A 19,200-nucleotide genomic window follows, 5' to 3' on the forward strand; every position below is an offset into this window, starting at 1 on the left:
CTGGCCTTCGGATGACAGGTATGGAATAACAAGACAGCTCTCCACCCCATCGCTGAAGGCATTCCTAAGGGTCCCCATCAAAATCACACAAAGGTTTGTCTAAATCACTTTCAGCATGAATATTTCAAGATGACCATCATCATCATCATCCTATTTCAGTTTTAAAAATACTTTCAGATATGTGGTATTTCCTCTTTACAATAACCCAGGAGGTAGGCTGGGCAAGTATTATTATCCCCATTTTATTGGTGAGGTAACACTCTCATAGAGGGTCAGTTTGTCCAGTCATAGTTTTAAGCGGTAAACAGAACTAAGAGGATTCGTTCTCGATTTAATGCTTTTTTTTCCAGCCCATGTTGCCTTGTATTTTTGACAGATCTGCGCTTGCTCTCGTCCACTACTTAGGCGGAGAGCTCTGCCTTGGGCACTACAAATCTTTCACGAGTATGGAGAAATCTTGAATGAGGAAGCTCTCACTACCAAAGCAAATCCAGCAATAGGACATTTTACGGAGGTAATGAGTGCTACAAAATCGACTCATCATTCCTACCCGGAGGGATCGGAGGAGGTTGGCATCCTATTACATTAAACTCGAGACCCCATATTGTTTCATGGGCTTACACCCACGAGGGCAGCCGCCTCCCACGTCGAGTACCCCTCCGTGCCCAAATAAACACAGGGCAAGACCCCCCATGCCCAAGGATTGGACTTGATTTTCTTTCCACGGCCCACCCACCCTCAGACCCCAGGGCCTGCAGTTGGTCAGTCTGCTTCAATGTCCTTGTCCGTCGGGGCTGAATAGCAACACAAGATGACCGGCTTGGGGCTGATAAAAGTCTTGCAGGGAAGGGGGTGGCCTCGGTGAGAGGAGACGCCCTCCCCCGCAGCCCAAGGAGGGATGAGCCTGTGGAGGAGGAAGAGCAGGTGACGGACGTCGTCAACCAAACCAACAATCTTGAATTACCCGCTGGTGCGGGCTCCGGAAACTTCAGACACTCCGACTTAGACGTTGAGGGCTCCCCGACTGGAAGCCCGGCGGGAGACTGCGTGCCTCGTCGCTATGGCAACGGCTAGGACGCAGGCGCCCTCGAGCCGCCTTCCGTTGCTCCGTCCCCACCCCCACCCCCGGCCGGCGTCTGTGCGCGGCGCGAGGCGCAGGCGCGAACTGAGCTCCAGAAAAGAAATTAGAAATCGTTGGCTGACGTTTGAGCGGTCGCGGGTTGTCCGCGGGCCCGGGATCCGGACCAGCCGCGAGCTCCGGGGTTGGAGCGAGCCGCCGCGGCTGCAGGAGCAGCAGCATGGCCCAGTCTGTCGTAGTGCAAGGTGAGCTGCTTCGGGGGGCTGAGGAGGACCCCCCCCCCACCCCGCAGGGTCCCCGTATCCCCGGGGCGGGAGCCCCTGACTGAAGCTGCCCTAATGCCCTGTTCTCTTTCTTTCCGGGCCCGCCACGGGGGCTTGCAGTCGGCCAGTGCGGGAACCAGATTGGCCGGTGCTTCTGGGATCTGGCCCTGAGGGAGCATGCGGCTGTCAACAAGGTAGGGGACCACCCGCTCCGCGTGCCGGAACTCTCCGCATCTTCCCTGCTCCCCTTCGCCGGCGTCCTCCCCCTCCCCACCTTGTTCTTGTCCCCTCCCCCATCTCCCTAACTCCTCCCCTGATCCTTCTCCCCCTCCCTACCTTGTACCTAGCCGCGTCCCCGTCCTCCTCCTTTATCCCATTTCTCCCGCCCATCCTTACCAATTCACCTTGTTCTCCTCCCCCATCTCCTTCCTCCCCTTATCCCCTTCCCTACTACCTCCGCACCCTCATCTTCTTCCTCCTCCCTCCCACCATATTCCTATCTCCCACCCCACCTCCCTAACTCATCTCCTCCACTCTCCTCCCTTTCCCCACCTTCTTTCCAGGCCCCTCCTCCATCCAGCCCCCTCCCGATCCTCTACCTCCTCCTCTCCCATCCTGTCCCCATCCTCTTTCACCTCCCTTATCTTTCTACCCTTTGCTCATCTTCCTGCCCCACCTCCACCTCCCTCCCCCCATGTTCCTGTTCCCTCCCCTCATAGTCACCTTCCCCCATGTTCCTACCTTCATCCTCTGTTCTTCCTACCTAGGCTTGCCTGGAAAGTCAGCAGCTCCTGCTTGTTTTCTGTGCCCCTGTCTGATCAAAGGATCTAAAATCGCTGAATAATCAATCAGTAAACATTTATTAAGCGCCTACTGTGTGCTAGTCATTGGGCAAAGTCCTGGGGACTTAGAGGCAAAAGAAATCATTCCCTGCCCTCAACCAGCTTACATTCTGATGGAGGAGACAACGTTCAAACAAATATATATAAAGCAAACTATAATCAGAATAGAGAAATAATTAACCAAGGGAAGACACTAGAATTAAGAGAGGTTGGGGAAGCCTTCCAGCAATATTAATTATTGTTAACATTTGTATGGTGATGAAGTCTTGAAAAGTGCATTTACATACAGTATCTAATTGGATTCTTTACATAAGCTTCTGAGATAAGTGCTGTTATCCTTCTTTGAAGCCTAAGAACCTGGGATCGTATTCTGCTTTTGATAACTTAAAACCTGTGTGGACTTGGGCAAGTCATTTTTAAACACCTGTTTCCTCATCTGTAAAATGAGGGGGCTGGATTAGACTATGGCCTCTGAGGTCCCTTCCAGCTCCAGATCTCTGGTAAACCTAAGGTTAAGTAACAACCCATAGTGACATGGGGCATCCCTGTGGCTCGGGATAGAGTGCCAGGCTTGGCATCTTCCTGAGTTCAGATCCAGCCTCAGACATTTACTAGCTATGTGACCTTGGGCAAGTCACTTAACCCTGTTGGCCTCTGTTTCCTCATCTGTAAAATGAGCTGGAGAAGGAAATGGCAAACAACTCCAGTATCTTTGCCAAGGAAAAGAGTTGGACATGACTGAACAATATTGTCACATAGCTAGTAAGTGTCAGAGGGCAGATCAGAATCCAGGTTTCTTCTGACTTTAAATTCAGATCTCTTTCCATTACACTTCAGGGTCTCAAGTGGAGTAACTAAGTAGCACCTGTTTAAGATTTAGAATGTCCAGCATTGAATAAAAAATATATGTGTTTGATAATGTTAGAACAGGGATTCTTAATTTGGGGGTAGATTACAAGAGATCTGTGAACTTGGGTGGAGAAAAAAATTACATCTCTTGTAACTCACCTTGGGTTTCCATGTAATCCTATGTATTTTATTTTATGAATTTAAAAACATTATTTGAAGAAGGAATCCATAGGTTTAACTGCCATGCCAAAGGGCCTAGGATACAAAAAAGATTAAGAATCCTTGCTCCAGAAAAAAAAAAATCGATTGCATTTAGCAGGCAGTACAGGACATAGCCAGGATGGTACAGAGGGAAAGGACACTAAATTGAATCAGATAGTCTGCATTTTGAGTCCCACATACACAGCTTACTAGTTAGTTGTATGACCTCTCCCGGTTTCACTGTCCTCATCTGCCAAATGTAAGTTGGCCTGTGTGGCCTCTTAAGGTCACCCTCCAGCCCTACATTGTGATCTAAGGAACATTTATAAAGTACAAGTTAATCTGCTAAGCATAGGGGATCCAGAGATCTGAAACATGCCTATCTTTGAAGGCATAGATGCAAAGCTATGCTTTAGAGGAGAATGTGATAACAGAGCCAAGTTTCCACGCAATTCCTTTTCTGTACATACATTGTTGACATCCCCCATCTTGCCACCATCCCTATCTCCATCCCCTCCACACCTCACATTCTAAATCTTGGGCTTGTGCTCTGGGATTGAGTGCTCTGATAGCTTTCACTTTATCTTCCCTGAAACTAGGCCTTGACTTCTGGCCATGCCATACCATGCTGCTTTCCCCCTGCCTCTTTTTTTTAGCTCCCCTTTGTATGTTGCATTCCACCATAAGATTATAAGCTCCTGAGGGCAAGGATTGTCTTACATGTTTATATTTGTGTCCCCAACACTTACCATGGTGCCTGGTTCATGATAAATATCCTATTTATTCATCTTTCTAAGTAAAAAGTATTATCTGAGGCCTGAAAAGGAAATAATCCTTTCCAGGTAAAAAGAGATGAGGATTGAAGTGGGAAAAATCAGGGAATACTTCAGGGGGTGACATTTGAGTTTTTTGAAGTTTGGGTTGGATTTCAACAGATGGAGACTGAGAAGAACATTCTTATAGAGAGTGGTATAAACTAAAGTAATCTGTACTAAGTATAAACTTACACAGTATATACTTGATGAGTGCTGATTATGTTGTACCGAAGGTCTACATTGAGTGGTCAAGATGAGAAAAATAAGGCAGGGCAGAAATAGGGAAGTTGGTAGGAAAAGGATCCAAAAAGTGAGGTGTCCTTAAATGAGAGGCACAAGAGACTTGAGGAGGCTGTGGTCATCAATGTTAAATTTAGAGAAGTGGGATGATGAGAATAGTACTATAATGATGATAATTATAATACTTAACATTTACATAGAGCTTACTGTGTGCTTACATTGTGCCAAGTGCTTTACAGTTATTTCATTTAATCCTCACAACAACCCTGGCAGGTAGGAGCTATTATTATCCTCATTTTACAGATGAAGAAACTGAGGCAGACAGTGGTTAAGTGACTTGCCCAGGATGATACAGCTAATAAGGTCTGAGGCAGTATTTGTTTTTTTTTTTGTTTTTTTTTTTTTAGCTACATAGCACTTTATTAAGGGTTTTCCTCACCACCACATAAGGTAGGCAGTGCACATATTATAACCCCCAATTTTACAAATAAAGAAATCAAGGCCCCAAAAGGAAAAGTGACCCCTCCCAGGTGAGGTCGCTACCTACCAGTAGTCACCCAGCTGGCTAAAGGGTAGAATACAAAAACATGCTGAATTTAGTCAGAAGACACAGGTTTGAAGTCACTCAAACTTCTCAGTGACTCAATTTCTTCATCCAGGTGCAAATTAGGCAGCCAGGTGGAAGAGCAGATAGTGTCCTGGACTTTGTGTTTGAAAAGACCCAAGTTCAAATCTTACCTCAGACATGAGCCAGCTGTGTGAACCTGGCCAGGCAAGTCCCTGATCAGGCTGAACCTCAGTTTTGTCTTATATTTTTTTTTATTAATTTTTTTTTTATTTTTAGTTTACAAGACACGGTTCTACATAATTTTGAGATCCAGATTTTCTCCCCTCCCTCCCCAAGACTGCATGGAATCTCATATAACTACCATGTATAACTTCACATTGAATTAATTTATACACTAGTCAAGTTGTGGAAAAGAATTATGACCAATGGGGTGAATCATGAGAAAGAAGAGACAGAACCAAAAAAAAAAACCCAAAAACAAAAGAGAAGAAAAAAGACGAGCATGAAGTGTGCTGAGGCAGTATTTGAACTTGAGTCTTCCTGACTCCAGTACCCTATCCACTATGTCATCTAGGTGCCCAAGGATAAGGACTGAAATAAGATTATTGAACTTGGCGGTTAGGAAGTCATTAGTAGCACTTCCTCTTTCTCTATCTGCACATCATTTGGGCACAGGTGACATAGGTAACAAAGCAGATTGATTCCTGTGTTTTAATTCCTCATGTTGCAGCATATGCTTCTGAAGTCAGAAGAGAAAACCTCCTCTCTGGATCTTACTTCTTTAGGAAGAGGAGTCGAGATCTTTTGTGAATTTAGAAAATGGTGATCTTAAATCTTTTAAGTTGGAAAACAAATGTGAATGATTTTGACATTTTTCTTTCTTGAGCATTCAATACCCATTATAAACTCCATTGTTGCCTCTAATGATTGATTGTCTTTTAAAACTTTGAAAGACTTCTTAGGTGGGAGTATAGAATTTATAAAATAGTTGTTACATGATTTTTTTTTTAATTTTTAGAAAGGGATTTATGATGACTCACTAAGGAACTTCTTTAGAAATGTGGATACTAGGTAAGATGTATTTTGTTTATTTCAAGTTCATCAGAATGTATGAGTCTATGGGTATGTGTCCCTAGGTTGGGGTCACAGCATGAACTTAATTCAAAAGATCTCAAGACTTTGTACTCTAAGGGATCGAAAAATAGTGCCTCCTGTAGTCATCGTGTACACCCTTCAGTACACTAACGTAGATCTCGGGGGTTAAGCTCACAAAAGGGTATGTGCTTTGTGGTTGGACCAAAGATTAAATATAATGTGTATAAAACAAAAGGCTGCAGATGTACTAACCCCCATTTCTCCCATTTTTACAGTTAAATTGTTTACTTCTCTTGATAAAAGCTTGCAAGCATAAGGGAAGATTAGCTACTCAGCTCTGACTTCCACCTTGAGTAGTATGGAACACCTCCCACGTAAAGAGTGTCACAACAAAACCCAGAAATCGAGACTGTTGGGACCAGGGTAACCATAGCTGAAGTGGCATGTGTTCTTGTCTAGTATTCAGTAGCTTCAGTTCAGATATTTATTAAGCATGGGGTGCATGCCCACACACAAGAGCACTGTGTTCAGTTAGTCATAATCAATAAACACTTATTAAGTACCTGCAGTGTTCTAGGCACATAGTAAGGGCCAGAGAGGAGCAGCCAGAAAATCCAAAAACAGTCCATTCTTATCAAGTAAGTGTTCCTGGAGACTGCATCCCAAAAACACATTGGACTGAAGAGCTCTCCCCAGGGCAGCATCGATTCATCACAGACATGGTTTCTAGGTTAGACACCTGACCTGGGCCATCAGACAGGCAAGGTCACTCCTCTTCCATTCCACACTAACAGTAGTATTTGCCCAAGTCACAACTATCCTATGGTCCTGCTCTATTTTTAGTAACATGGTATTATACTTAGAAAATATAATAGTCAAGAAAAAAGGGACTTGACAGCTGTGGAATTCAAGATCAGTGCCCCAAATCATGCAATGTGTGTACCTCCAAAAATTGAGTAAAACCAAAATACTTTGTACAATGATAGCAAGATGTATCAGTCACTAAAACTGCTCATATACTGGGACTTGGTGATTTCATTGCTAGAATTTCTTAAAATGTCATTAAAGGATCAACCTATACAAGACTATTTATAGCAATTTAGAGCAAAACCCTGGTGAGGCACCTCACTTCTCAAGGTCTCAGACAAATGGAGACTGTAGCTTTTAAGTTGCTCACAAGTTGCTGATCTCCTTTGATGAAGGAAGTTTCTTTACCAAGAGTTCCGCCCCTCCCTCACTGATGAAATCTCAGTTTTGGATCAAAAAATATTAAGACTAATATCCATAATTTTCCATGTTTCCCTTTACATGCGTGCATTTGCAGAATGATATATTAAGTATATAATTTATATACATAGATTTTAAGTAATCATTTAGTTCAAATAAATTTTTTTTTGTCCAGCTTAATTTACTCCTAATGATTTAACATTTCATATTCCTTTACATTCTATGGAGTTGAAGTTTAATGGATTATATTACAGTATTTTTTCCTGTAGTTGTTCCTTGTTTCCTATTTTTTCTCAGTAATCTTTTTTCCTTTTTTTTTTTTTCAAAATCTTTCAGAGGAAACGGTGATGGTGTAGATATTTCCAAAGGAAAGATTTGCTCACTAAAAGCGCGAGTAAGATATACATTATTTTTACTTTATGTATTTTAATGATAATTATGCTGCTATAATTGTCACCCAAATTAAATTTCCTCTGTTCTAACTTAAGTCAGTAATTCACAGAAAGAATATTTATGAACACCCTGTTTGTATGGATGCCAGATGTTGTACCTTAGGCACTTTTAAGGACTTCACAAATTTCCAGACAGATCAGATGATAAGAAAAGAGTTTGTATTAAGAACAAATGTGTGTATATTTTAAAGACCCGTTGCATGTAAAAATTTCTTTTCAAGGTAATTTTGTTCTGCTACCTAGTCACTTTTCCCAATACAATATACAGATGACATTCCATGATATTACATAATATTTTTTTTTGTGGAGGGAGGGTAAATCCTGTGGTTTCCTTATTATAGGTGGTATGGAAACTCCCTCTCCTGATAGAAATGAATTCATGAGAGAACTAAGAGGGCAATAACCTCCCTGAAGTTCCACAGCTAGTATGTGTCAGGAGCAGAACTTGAACTCAGATCTTCCCAACTCCAAAGTCACCCCTTCTGTTCACTATGCCGTGTTGCCTTTCTTTTTACTTAGTTTTTTTAATACTATTTCGCAGAATTCAAAGTGCTTTCACATACATTATCTCACATGGTTTTCCCAACATCGCTGAGAAAAGAGTAGGACAGATAGTATTCCATTTTAAAGATGAGAAAACTGAGACTCAAGAGTTTCAGTAAGTTGGCTATCTGGTCACATAACTAAAATTCAGTCCTTATCCAGCACTCTTTGCCACTCTGCACTGTTGCCTAATATTACCAGTACAATAAAAAGACTACAAGGCCATAGTAATAGTATTTTATTCAATACATTGTAATTTCATTACTACTAATGGTTCATTATAAGCAATGTTTTGCTTTGTTTTCCCCAAGATTTCTTCTCCAACCCTTGCTAGTAGGAAAAAAAAAAGATATCAAACACCTGATCTCATTACTCAGCACCAACTTAAGGGAGAACCAGCATAGATTAGACTCATTAGGAGCTTCATCTCACAGATTGCTGAAATGTTGGCCTTAGAATGTCCCTCTGTACTAATTAGATTGCTTATCTGTCAGCTCATTAAAAACTCACCAAGTGTTTAATTTAGCATTTAGCCTTACCCAAGAAGTCATTCATTTGGGCTGGGTGACTTGAATTCACTTGGAGTAGGTAAATGCTCTCTTTTACTATAACTCCTTTTCTTGTTGTCCCCTCATTATCAGTTGTTGTTCTGTCATTTCCAGAATGACAAAAGCCAGTCTTTACTGAAAACACAGAAATGAATAAGAATTCATCAGCTCTGCCCTTTTTGGCCATTTTCCTCACTCTTATCCACCTCAAGTAAAGGTTCAGTGCCACCTTTGATCTTCCTTTTGTCTCAATATAGATTTAAAAAGCAAAAACAAAAACTTATTGTTCTTAGCTTCCCTCACCAGCCTCAGCTCATTTTGAGATTTGGTGTTCTTGATGTCCTTTTTGTAAGATTATACCACACTCATATTCATCTTCAGCTACCTTGACTTATTTCCATCTTCTTTACATTCCTTTTTAAAAATGAAAGTTAATTGGTGTCTTCTCCATGCATTCACATCTGTTTCTGTGAACAATTCCCATTTTTTTCCTTTTCACCACAGTTGTTTCCTTTTTTCTTTTTAGAATTTCATTGTTGAGCACCCCCGGACCCTCATGGGCTGCCTTCTGGCCAGGATTCTGTCAATTTTGTTTTAAGCTGTGGTCCAAAATTCAAATCCCATTCTTAGACACAACTTTTTTAACCAACTGTTGTTGTTCACTTCCCAATTTTTTCTTCTGCATCCTTGCCTTCATTGGGCGACAATGAGTAAAACACAATATATGTAGCCTTTTGGTTTTCAGTTTCTTGCCCCAGACTTTATCATTGGTAATGCTTTTCAGGTTCTTTCTGCCAATTTCATTTGTGCCCACAATAGTCACCAGAGCTGGATAGTGGTCATCCATTATGAAGTCTTGAGAGTTTCTCTGTTTTGCCTCAGATATGTAACTTGAGAAGACAATAGGAGACCTCTCTATTATTGTGGAATTGACACATAGCTTCCTCAGTGTCCCTGAGTAGTATCATCAGCTCCTCCTACTCTCTCTTCTCTTTTTCCTCTGACCTTTACTGGATAATCATATCAAGGAGTTTCTATGACTCAAAAGGACAAATGACTTCTTCCTCAGAACGTCCCATTGTCTCTTCAGAAAGACCCTCAAGTCTGTTTTTAAGCTCTAATTGTGTAACTATCTCTTTTTTCTTTAATTTCATCTCTATGTAACACTGTTTTTACTCTCCAGCCTTCTTCACAAGATTCAGGTTTCCTCTGGTTTACCTCAGATCCCTATTTTTTTTTCCCATTGAAATTTCACTTTTATTTCCTTTTAGAAACACCTTATGCTCCTTAATAACATAGTGTGTAAAGATACTCTCTTCAAATCCCTTCATCTTCTCCTGGAAGATGGCCATTCTACACTTGGAACATGAAAAACAATCCCTCGTTTGTAGAAGGAATCCAGACATCACAATCTCAATACAAATTACTGTATAATTTCTTTGACTTTCTGTAATCGTTGAGATTCTTAGCCTTATTCTTTTGGACTACATGTGGATGGTTAAAATTTTTACTGTCTTTCATCCACTTCTTAATAACTTCACAGCCCCACTCAGTTTGCTCTCCTTAGCCTCAACAATTTGCCTTACTACCAGTTTGTGCCTTCACTTTTATCTTCTTGTTTTTTCCACTAACCTTTGCTTTGTCTTTCTAGTTACCTTCTCTTTATCCTTCTTGAGTCTACCTCTTCTGGTCCTACCCTTAATGCTCCTTAATTTTCCTTAATCCTTTTATATTCCCTAGTTGTCCTTGATCTTGTTTCTCATATACCCCAGAAAAGTAGTGTCTGGACTGGGAGATTTTTCTTCAAATTATCCCAATTTTGCCAAATTTGATTCTTAGCAAATTTACCTCCTAATGGAACTTATGCTCATTCACAAGTAGAGTGATACAGCAGAAAGAGGGCAGAATTTGAGTTTGAATCCTAGCTCTGACCTTTCCTTATTGTGTGACCTCTGGGCAAGATGCATCTTTGAACTAGTAGAGCTCCTCTTTTCAGAGAGCTTTGTTGTTTAATCCCCCTGACTGTTAACATCTTTATTTTGTCTATTTAGAGAGCGTATTGTAGTGGAAAGAGTGGTGGATTTAGTCAAGAGACAGGAATTTCAACTCTGGCTCAGAGGCTAACTTGGTGACTATGGGCAAATCAATTTCTCTGAGACTTCAATTTCATTATCTGTAAAATGTGGGTACTACTTGTACTAACTACTTTCACAAAGTTGTGAGGAAAGTAAACCTTTAAAGCACTGTAGAAATGTAAGTTACCACAACTACTTATGTAAATATTTTATACCACTGCATGCTAATTCATGCATATTTGTATGTCTTGCAACTTTTATTAAATAGTTTTATGTGTCTGTCTGTGTATGTGAGTAAGCTGCTGATGCTGCTTCCAAAGCCCTATTTATTATGCAGTTCCTCAGGGTCTGATTTTATTTTTTAAATCAGTCAGCAAGTATTTATTAAGCTCCTACTGTGTGCTAGATACTGTGCTAATAATCTCTTATAGTTCCTTTTAGAGGAATTTGGGCACAGTAGATACTCTGTAAGGGCATGCTGGCCAGTTTTCTAACTCCCATCAAAAAATGGTAGACATCTAATGCCCGGTTTCTTATCTCTTCTGCCAAATCTGCCCCTCCTTCTGACTTTACTATTTTTTTCATGGTACTACCATTCAGTCATCCATATTTGAAATTTTGGTGTTACCTTTTACTCTTTCCTTTCACTTCACATCCAATTAGTGACCAAGTCTAGTCAGTTGTACAGTTGTACAAGATAAACCTTTCACATCTGTCCTATTTTCTTTCTATTCCAACTATTACCATTCAGGTATAAACACTCATTACCCCCTCCTATTTACTGTTTCGTTAATTACCTCACGTGTCTCTAACCACATAATATCCATAGTATATCCTTTCTTTAATCCATCCTTCACACTGCTGCCAGGAAATTTTCTTCTGCATAAATCTAGTCATATGATACTCAGAAATCTCCAGTGACTTTATATTGCATATCTAATACAGCTCATGTAGCATTCAAAACTCCCCACAATACCTTTCTATCTTTATTTCATACTAATACCTTCTAGGTCAGGAGTGGGGAGCCTGCAGCCTCAAGGCCAAGGGTTCCTCACCTCTGCTCTAGGTGTTTTATGTTCTCTTGCCTGGAATGCCCTCTAACTTCATACTTCATTGGATTATCAAATGCTAACTCCCTCACATTCTGCACTCTTCCACTCCAAGTCAGTTATGATCTTTTCCTTACACCTCTGTACTATTTGGCATGTATTATTTTGTTTTATATTATTTTTGTCTGTGTCATATTTGCCTGCTGGAGACCAAAATTTATGTAAACTTTCAAATCTCACCCAAGCTTTTACACACCATATAAAATGGAAGATATTTAATGCATTGTATATTGAATTGTATTTTTGAATTTTGTCTTACTGACAGGAAAAAAACTCATCCACATCAATCAGTTCCTCCGTGACATATAAACAAAAGAGTTAACAAGCTTTGTAATCACCATTGGAGTCACTTGAGGATGTGTTTAAAATATTAAGTTTACAAAAAAGATATACATTTCTTTGTTATTTGTAATAAGGCCTGGCCTATTGTTAGTAAAGGTCAGTACATCTTTCTAGTACAACAGGAGGTTATGGGAAAATAAAATATGAATGTGTGTTGTTTATTTCCTTTTCTGGAATAGGATAAAAATATAGTACCTGGTGGAATCCAATTCTTAAATGGATTTTACCTTTAAATAAAAAGGTAAAACCTTCCCTTTTAAATTGGATTTCTGAAATACATTTTTCTTAAAGGAACATTTTGATTAAATCTGGAAAGAAAAAAATCAAGTTTCAGCTTAAATGTGTTGTTGAATTCACTGGATAATGAATTTAAAGTAAAATATGTTAATTAAATTTTAATTCTCTTTTCTTAGGCGGTCTTGATTGACATGGAGGAAGGAGTAGTGAATGAAATCCTTCAGGGACCATTGAAAGATATATTTGATAGCAAGCAACTCATCACAAATGTTTCTGGCTCAGGGAATAATTGGTGAGAATATGCAAAACAAAGCAGCTGAAACTGGAACAATCAGCTTTCTTTCTAGTAGATGCTATTCACTTAAAACAAATACATTAAAGGAGCTGTTAGGGTGAAAGATCACTCTAATATTCCTTACTATATCTTGCTTTCTGTTAGCCTTTCAGTTCCTAGCTTTTGTCTTTGACTCTTTTCCTTTTGATGTATGAAATACCTAGTTCTTAGAGTTACATATGTTGACTAGTATTATCAGTGCCCTCTAATTTTTTCTATCACTTTTTAAGGAGAGGAGAGAGATAGGAAAAAAATTCCAAATTACTTAGCAGTTGAGTATTTTTAAAGTATGTTGTTTCTAAAGAATTAATAGAAAATATTTTAGAAAATAAATCTCTAATAGTGGGATTTTTAGATTTACTTAACCACTTACCTATATTTGATCTTTAAGGTTTCATTGATTAACAGATTATTACTAATGCCCTTCTGTGATTTTGGGGCTTAAATTCTCAGACTTTTATCCAGCTGCTTAAAGGAATTGATGCACAAAAAGAAGGGACAATAATAATAACTAATATTTATTTGGCTTTTTGCAAATTATGAAGCACTTCCCTCACAACAGCACCGAGGTAGGTGGTGCAAGATTTGTTCTTCCTATTTTACATACAGGAAAACCGAGGCTTAGGTTAAGACTTATCCAAAGTCACAATGCTAGTATATTGCAGAAGCAAAGATCTAGCCTTAGAGCTAGCCAGAATGGCATCACAGGATTCATGCATCATCTTAGAATTAGTCATTAACTTATATTTAATATATTTCCATTATGTTTTATGGATTAGAAGTCCTACAGTGTGAATTTATTAGTTACAATATTAGAAAACCACATTTTAATATTTTCTCTTTTTACAAAATAATGTATTTTTTTACTAGTAACAGTCAACTATCATTGATTTCTGTCTTCACATTTTAAGCTTTTATAGGTTTATTATTTTTAAAACATTTTATTATGTGATATTATGCTTTTCTCAGTTTTTTAATAATGTCTTATTCATTTTTGTGTTTGCATTAAGAACAAAATTCTAAGAAGATACAGTCTGTGATATTATTGATGTAGGTGTTCCCTCTCATGGTACAAATTGTAAACTTTCTATCCATGCTTTCTCATCTTGTGTGTCTCTTGTTCATGTTTTCTCATAAATTTTTTTAGTGGGGAAGGTGGGTTATCTATCCAAAATACTGCAGGTATTCCTTTAGATCTTTTGACATTTTATGGATACAATGAATCACACTGGATCCTTGGACTATCTTTGTCATATGTTCTATGCTGATTTTGTTGCACACTTCTTTGTTGATTTTGCATCCACCTCTCCAGACTCACCATGTGTTTTCTCTATCATCCTTTGAAACTATGATAGCTACGTGATTCCCAGCCTTAAAATATCCTGGAAGAGGAAGCTGGTGCTAAAAAGACTGTTCTTAATTCCAGATTGAAGTTTGAGATAATTTTTAAAAAACACTTCACAATTTCCCAAATATAATCTAACCTTTTTTTTACTTCTAAAACCAGTTCATTGTCGATCTTTAGTGTCTGCCCAAGATATACATACTAATAGACCAGCTCTGTACAATCGATCCGACTGTATGTTATAGTCTGGACATTCTTCATCTACTCGCTTTTCCTTTTTATGAGTAGTTAGATCAATTCTTGAGTAATTGTGGACCTCATTTAGGAGCCTTTACAATTTCTTTGTCTTTCGTACCATTTCAGCAAATCATTGTCTACTAATAAGAGCATTTGAAGGACTTCAGCATCTATAGAAAATCCCTCCTCCATTTGTATTCTTTGCTGGGCATCCTTTATAATATTTACAAAGACCTATGGTGAGCATACTTCTCCATATTTTATGCCCTGCCCTCATTTATTAATAATCAAAGGGTCATCAGAGTCCTTCAGTGTTGCATTTTTAAAGTAGTGTTGCATGAGTTTCACATATGCTTGGTCGACATTGTTAGAGAAGAGCCTTTTAAGGCAGCGTTTTACTTTGCTAAAACCAAATGCTTTTGTAAAATCAACAAACAGTAAGCCTAGTGGGATCTTGTATTGTCTGAACCTTTCTGTCAACAGTGTAAATATGGTGATGTGGGCTGCTAAAGGATAGCCTTGTTCATTTCTCATGCCTTCATCAAAGGTGTCTTCAATATATGTGTAGATTATTTCATATAAATCTTCTTATAAGAATTTTGTAGGAATAGGAAAGTAGGCATGTGCGTTGGTACTTGATATTTTCTCAGTCATCTTTCTTGAGTAGTTATAGTACCCATGATTTTTTCCAAGCATTTCCCTAATTTCAGATATATCTTAAAGAGTCAGTCACACAAGGCCCTCAAAGTTACCTCCAGCGAAGATCTCCTCAGGGTACATTTAATCATCTGTTCTTCTTGACTTTGTTTTCTTTAGTGCCATTTCTTAGCATGTTGGGGACTTGTGACATTAGAGTCAAAATGTAGTGACTTCAATTTCAGTGATGAAGAAAATGGTTTGTTCTAAAAGGTTTGACAAATCTCTTTAGATTTTTTATCTGTGCCATCCTTAAATACCTTTTGGATGATTTGCCTTGGTCAGTTGTCTTACTAAGCTTTCTATAAACATGTTTTCCCTTCCCCTTTTTGCTGTTTCATGAAACAGTACTGCTGATAATCCTGTACTAGTCACTTTTGTGATGTTTGGTGATCTTTGCGTCAGAGCTTATGTATCTTAGGGAGTACAAATGGACAATGATCTGGACCTAGAATTAAGCAGGAGGGGAAAAGACTTGATTGTCTTCAGGAAATTGCAACATTCCTTAAATGAACTCAAGTTTCTTCCAGATTCAAGTCCATCTTTTTTTAACTATTCTGCCAGTGTTGTATGGTTGTGAGATATTAAACTCAGAAGACTCCAAAGAATTGAAAAGTAGTTATGATCAGACTGCAACATACAACCATTGAGGAACTTCAAAGAAGAACAGGAGTGAAAGATGTCAGAGATGGAAGGAGAATATGGACTGGTCACATGTTGAGGGCAAGCACTAACAGGTAGACAAACAGTGCTCCCTTAGTATCTTCACAGTGTTAAAGAAGGCTTCCACCTCATTCATTGTGTGCCTTCTTCTCCCTCCCCAACATCCAGAGCAGTAAGATTACAGATCCGTTTGTCTTTTGGATTCATTTATATTAAGGATGTCATGATAGATATTTAATGTCTTGGTCATTGGACAGCTATTTCACAGTAAAGTGACAGTTTAGTTAACATTTCTAAATGGCCTAAAGCCTATGTGATTCTTAGCAGCCTCTGCCTCTTCTTCTATCATTGTCACTGCAGAGGTAAGAGTGAACCAGCTAAGTCCAAGGGCCACTTTGTATTTTTCTATGTGAGTCGTCATGGCCAAAGAATTCATCATCTAGTGGCCAGACTAATGATGATGACCTTGGGAAAGTAGATGCAGTGTATATCTAGGACCATATTCCAGGCCAGGGGTGGGGAACCTGCAACCTCGAGGCCACACGTGGCCCTCTAGGTCCTTGGGTATGGCCTTTTGACTGAGTCTAAGCTTTACAGAACAAATCCTTTTATTAAGGGGATTTGTTCTGTGAAGTTTGGATTCAGTCAAAGGGCTGCACTTGAGGACCTAGAGGGCCACATGTGACCTTAAGGCCACAGGTTCCCCACCCCCCCTGCTCCAGGCCTTTCTAGTACAGTAGAATCATCTAAGACTTGTATTCCTCTGGCATAACCTTCCAAAACCTGGGGTCACCTCCATATGACAAATGGGGCATTGAATTTGGACACCAGGTATCACCATTTTCTAGGGAAGTTTAATGTAAATCAGTAGCCTTAAGAAGGAAGCCAAAAGAGCCCACACATGGACATGTGGACTCAACCAGCAAAGGATCGTAACAAAAACCCTACAGTCTTTTGCTTACAAGAAACACAGTAAACTAGAGAGACTGGAACAAAATTTTCTCTGCATCAGGTGGATCCAAAAAAGGAGATTCAATCATGCTTTCAGACAAAGTAGAAATTAAAAATTGACAATATAAAGTTAAGGATATACAAGAAACCAATGTCAGTATTAAACTTATACTCCAAATATGTAGCATCTAAATTCATAAAGAATTGCAAAAAGATAAAAATAGTAACACAACAGTAAGAGACTTTAGTTTTCTTCTGTCAGGGTTGGCTATATCTAACAGAAAGGTAAATAAAAGGGAAAATAGAGAATTGAACAAATTGTTAGAAAATTAGAAATAAAAGGTTTATAGTGCCTTCTAAATGAGACAACTAAAAAACATACCTATTTTTTGGCACCATATGGCATTTCAATAAAAATACGCCATGTATTAAGGCACAGAGAAATTAAAAATAAATATTAAGAGGCAAAAATACTAAACACATCCTTTACAAATGTCACACAGTAAAAATGATAATTAGTTCAGGGAGTACAAGCAAAAGACACAAACCTTCAGTGGAGGTTTAGTAACGTAATCCTAAATGAGTGGGTCAAAAAGTAAATCATAGAGTAATTATGTGAATTAATGGTGAGACCACATGCTAAAATTTCTAGGATGCTATAGCAGTCCTCAGGAAAAAAAAATAATGTACATAAGAACATATATTAACAAACTAGAAAAAGAACATTACCTAACTGAATGTTCGTTTTTTTTAAAATCCAATGTATAAACCTTGGATAAATACAAAAGAAGAAAGTTGGAAGATTAGAGAAGAAATCATTAACTTAGAAACCAAAAGGACTTTAGAACTAATAAAACTAAAAGCTGGTTCTTTGAAATGATGCTAATGCAGAAATTTGTTCTGTATGACTTCATTTGTATAATGGATATTATATGTCTTGCCTTCTTGATGGGTGGGGGTGGAGGTGGAGGGAGGTAGAGAATTTGGAACCGAAAATAAAATTGAATTTGAAAAAACTAACAAAATTAGTAAATCTTTAGCCAAGCTAGTTAAAAAGAAGAGGGCAGGAAATCAAATCAACAAAACAATTGAAAAAGCCAAAATCAGAAGAGATTAAAAACAAATATTACACAGTTTTGAGAATCTACTATGCATAATTACATGCCAACAAAATTAAGAACACAAAAAAATAGTGAATTATTTTCAAAAACAAGATACTTAAACACCACCAAATAGCGATCTTAAATTATCCAGTTTCAGAAAAGGAAATAGAACTAACTATAAAGGAACCACCAAAGAGAAAAAACTCTGGTCCAGATGGATTTATAGGAGAATCAGAATTTTAAAACTAATTACCTACATTGTATAATTCTCAAAAATTGAGAAAGAAAATACTCTTTATGAAAATACTCCTCATGAGACAAATGTAGTCCTAATAGTAGTCTTATTTCAAAGAAGAATAAAGGGGAAAATGGATTATAGACCAAGATCATTGATGACTATCTATTCAAAATTCTTAAAATCTCAGAGAAAAGATAAATTTAGAAAAGTACAGTTCCTTGTCCATTGATAAGAATGCCCTTTAGGATATTTTGGAATTTGTGTAGTATAATGCTGGTTAAATGTTTCATGTGGATTTTATATTGTATTAAGCTATGAAGTAAGTTTATATTAAAAAAAAAAAGAAAGCATGTAGTATATTAGAAATAGCACTGTGTTTGAACTCAGAAGGCTTGGGTTCAAGTCCAGCATCTGCTGTGACCTTCATAACCTCTCTGAGCCTCAGTTTCCTCTTCTGGAAAGTGAGGGTTTTAGACTGTAAGACCTCTAACATCTTTTCCGGTGCTAAACCCTGCCTGTGATGCTGTGAACTTAATTCAGGGTTATGAAACTACAGATTGGCATTTATGCCTTCAGAAGAAGTATTCACATTATTTTGTACCTTCTTATGTACCTCAGAAAAGGAAAGCTCTGGAGGCATTAAGTGCAAAGGGTTTTGTTTGTTTTACTTTTGATTTAATGTTTTTTCCAGGGCTGTGGGTTACAAAGTTTTCGGCTCTCAGTACCGGGATCAAATTGTGGAGAAACTCAGACAGACAGCAGAGCACTGTGACTGTTTGCAGTGTTTCTTTATAATTCATTCCATGGGAGGAGGTAAATCTACTTACTTTTACCCATAACTGTTTAATTAGAAATGACTTTACAGTTTTAAATAAAGGAATTCAATTTTAGAACCTATAGTTGATATGTGCAGTATTATTTAATTATGCTGAATTATGCCTGAATCAAATTGCTATCCTCTTGAGATTTGTGAAATTTTAACATTCTTAAATGTAATAATAATAATAACATTTGTAATCTGTTTTATATTGATATTTTAAAAACTAATATAAATGCAGTCTAAGAGTTTTAGTGTACAATTTTTAAACAAAATTGTTTATGCTTCTAAAAACTTCATAGTGTTTACAGACAGAAAAAAAAATTGCTTAA

At 38.3% G+C, this 19,200-nt stretch overlaps 1 protein-coding gene across 1 annotated transcript in view; it reads left to right on the top strand.

Moving 5' to 3' along the window:
* The first annotated feature begins 1,121 nt into the window (after positions 1-1,121).
* TUBE1 (tubulin epsilon 1) overlaps positions 1,122-19,200 on the top strand; it is a 30,689-nt gene continuing 12,610 nt past the window's right edge. Inside the window, exons 1-6 of the mRNA XM_036766545.1 lie at positions 1,122-1,323; positions 1,462-1,535; positions 5,875-5,927; positions 7,515-7,572; positions 12,661-12,776; positions 18,743-18,864. Of these exons, the coding sequence (XP_036622440.1) occupies positions 1,299-1,323; positions 1,462-1,535; positions 5,875-5,927; positions 7,515-7,572; positions 12,661-12,776; positions 18,743-18,864 (448 nt within the window). The 5' untranslated portion in view covers positions 1,122-1,298. The remainder of the gene's footprint in view (positions 1,324-1,461; positions 1,536-5,874; positions 5,928-7,514; positions 7,573-12,660; positions 12,777-18,742; positions 18,865-19,200) is intronic.

Source organism: Trichosurus vulpecula, chromosome 7 (assembly GCF_011100635.1).
Source record: "Trichosurus vulpecula isolate mTriVul1 chromosome 7, mTriVul1.pri, whole genome shotgun sequence".
Taxonomy (NCBI): domain Eukaryota; kingdom Metazoa; phylum Chordata; class Mammalia; order Diprotodontia; family Phalangeridae; genus Trichosurus; species Trichosurus vulpecula.